This window comes from Pygocentrus nattereri, chromosome 3 (genome assembly GCF_015220715.1).
Source record: "Pygocentrus nattereri isolate fPygNat1 chromosome 3, fPygNat1.pri, whole genome shotgun sequence".
Lineage (NCBI taxonomy): Eukaryota > Metazoa > Chordata > Actinopteri > Characiformes > Serrasalmidae > Pygocentrus > Pygocentrus nattereri.
The window spans coordinates 1,432,171-1,435,088 of NC_051213.1; the positions used below are offsets into that span (position 1 = coordinate 1,432,171).

At 39.5% G+C, this 2,918-nt stretch overlaps 1 protein-coding gene across 1 annotated transcript in view; it reads left to right on the plus strand.

Annotated features, from left to right (window-relative positions):
* Positions 1-2,389, plus strand: part of LOC108414954 (fibroblast growth factor 19-like) — a 4,818-nt gene extending 2,429 nt beyond the window's left edge. The window contains exons 3-4 of the mRNA XM_017687885.2: positions 265-368; positions 1,608-2,389. Of these exons, the coding sequence (XP_017543374.2) occupies positions 265-368; positions 1,608-1,895 (392 nt within the window). The 3' untranslated portion in view covers positions 1,896-2,389. The remainder of the gene's footprint in view (positions 1-264; positions 369-1,607) is intronic.
* Positions 2,390-2,918: the final 529 nt, after the last annotated feature.

The following is a 2,918-nucleotide window of genomic DNA, read 5'->3' on the forward strand; positions in this document are numbered from 1 at the left end:
TTTTTATTTATACAGGATTTATTTACACAGCTGGGCTCTGTAGTTACCAATATATTTATATTTAAACTCGGTCATAGTGACGTTAGAGTCGTGTCCAGCTTCTCCAGAGCTCTGGAGATTATACAAGCTGTGTGAAGCTCAAAGTAGCCAAATCCGCTCACTAGACTGCCCGACTGAGCGCTTTAGTCCAGTTTACAGTGATGATGATGATGTTCTAGCTGTGGTTTGTGTGCATGTACCTAATGTGTATGTATTGTGCGTCAGCGGCGTTGGAGCTGAAAGCTATTAGACCTGGTCAGACGGCTATTTGGGGTGTGGTGTCATCGCTCTACCTCTGTGTAGATGCCTCCGGTCAGCTGACAGCACTGGTAGGTCGCATGTCCATCAGTCTCAGTAGGATTAAGTTTATGTGTATAAACAATACAGGCGTGAGGTGTAGAAGTGTGTTTTTAAAGCTGGTAATATTCTGGTTGGTGTTAAAGGGCGAACAGCCAGCATGGCTTGTTTACTATTCAGTTTCCCCAACCCAGTTTTTTTGGAATTATTTGGAATAAATTATCGATGTTGTTATAAAGCAATAATTTAATCTCATAATATTATTTTTTCTACAGCAAATATGCAACGTTATTCACTCTGATTGGTTTTGACACACTTTCACACCATGTTTATTACTGTAGTTTCCCTAAAGCAGTTTTTATTATTTTATTACATCGATTCATTCATGTGAACTGATATCGACCACACCAAATGTCTTTTATAGATGGCAAATATACAATGTTATTCTCTCTCTGTTTGTTTCTGCAAACGTTCCCAGGCAGCGGGAGCTCCCTCCACCGATCACTGACGTCTCTTGGTTTTCTACTTTTCTACTTGCACATTCGCAAAAACAGAGCCTGACAGAGAACAGCCGCCTAAATAGTCCTGTAGACTTGATTCAGTACAAAAACCACAAAATGTCAACAAATTACAGCATTAAATACAATTGGGTTTCAATTTTGGGCCACATGTTAGTGTGTTTAGCCCACAAAGCTAAGGGGATTAATACTGATCACTGACTGATCACTGATACCAGATCACTGGACCTGATTCACTGTTTTCAGATCTCTTAACTGCTTGTAAGCCTGTTGAATGGATTATGAGCAGAATCTGAACGTTTGCAGTTATCAGTTATTTTCCTGCATGTAAACGTATTCTTTACCCTGCGCACCTTTAGGAAACCCCTCTGCTCTGCATCATAAACGCACTACTCTTGAATATATAGTGCACTTTTATGTTTTTAAGATTAAGTGACCCTTATTGACCTCTGCGTTTAACCCACCTGTGAAACATCACACACACACTAGGGGGCAGTGAGCACACTTGCCCGCAGCGCCCGGGGAGCAGTTGGGGGTCAGGTGTCTTGCTCAAGGGCACCTCAGTCATGGACTGTCGGCTCTGGGGATCGAACCGGCGACCTTCCGGTCACAGGACCGCCAGCCCACGACTGCCCCGTTTATTTTTATACTCACTTTTGCTTCTAGACTGTTTCTCTGTATTTCACTACACAAGACTTTTATTTCCCACATTATTGACACACATCTGTTTATCTGGACTGTGTTTGTTTACAGAGCGTGTTCTTGGATGCTGACTGCTCCTTCACTGAGCTACTACAGCCTGACGGATACACCCACTTCCTGTCTTCACAACACAAACTCCCTGTGTCCCTCACTTTAACGCACATGTTCCCCTACTCCCAGTTTCTACCGCTCAGAAAGAGTCTGATCATAGAGACGACAGCAGATGAGCAGGACAATCCAGGACACTTTGAAGTAGAGGCAGATCTGGACTCAGATGACCCACTCAGATTCAGACAGACCGTCCAGAACCTCAGGAGTCCAATTTTTGACATGGAATGATGAAGCAAACTAAACGGATCCGTAGGGAATCACTGACACTACCGGCTGCTCCAAATCGTTTTCCATATGATCCAATAAGAAACTGCGCTTTTCTGAATGGCCCAATAGGAAATTGCACTCAGCAAGGACCAATTAGAAACCACTGAGAGTACTGCATATTCCAAACAGACCAATAGAACGACATTCTCCATATGAGCCATGAGAAACAACGTACTGATGTCACCACACAGATCTGACCACACATTGACTCCACGTTTACTACAAAGAAGCTGCGTTTGATTTAACACAGCTGGAAATAACAGCATTACACTTGAGCAAATTACAAATTACTGGACTTTGTTTTAATTTACCACCAGCCAGTACATTCTCTGTTTCCGTGGCAACACGGTAGACCAAGCTGGCATTGGTCCATCTGAACAGATAACATTTGTGTTAATAGAATGAATTTTGATAATCAGTTGAATACAAACAACTGGTAGATGATGTTGTGACGAGTACGGTCTGAATATTTTATTGTGAATAGTAAAGTTGTTTATGCTTTTATGTTGTTTTTTTTTTTAATATAGTCCTTTTTTCTTTCACTACATTTGCTTTTTGATTTTATTAAGTTAGTAAACTCTAAGGGTCTGTATTGTGGGTCCACAATTTAGTTCCTCTCTCATATCTATGTAATAACTCTTAGTAGATTCATCATTAAACAATTCATAGTAGATAGTAAATAACTCATAGTAGTTGCTGAATAACTCATAGTACATACTAAATAACTCACAGTACATACTGAATAACTCATAATAGATACTAAATAACTCACAGTACATACTGAATAACTCATAATAAGTACTAAATAACTCATAATAGATACTAAATAACTCATAATAGGTACTAAATAACTCATAGTACATACTGAATAACTCATAATAGATACTAAATAACTCATAGTACATACTGAATAACTCATAATAGGTACTAAATAACTCATAATAGATACTAAATAACTCATAATAGATACTAAATAACTCATAG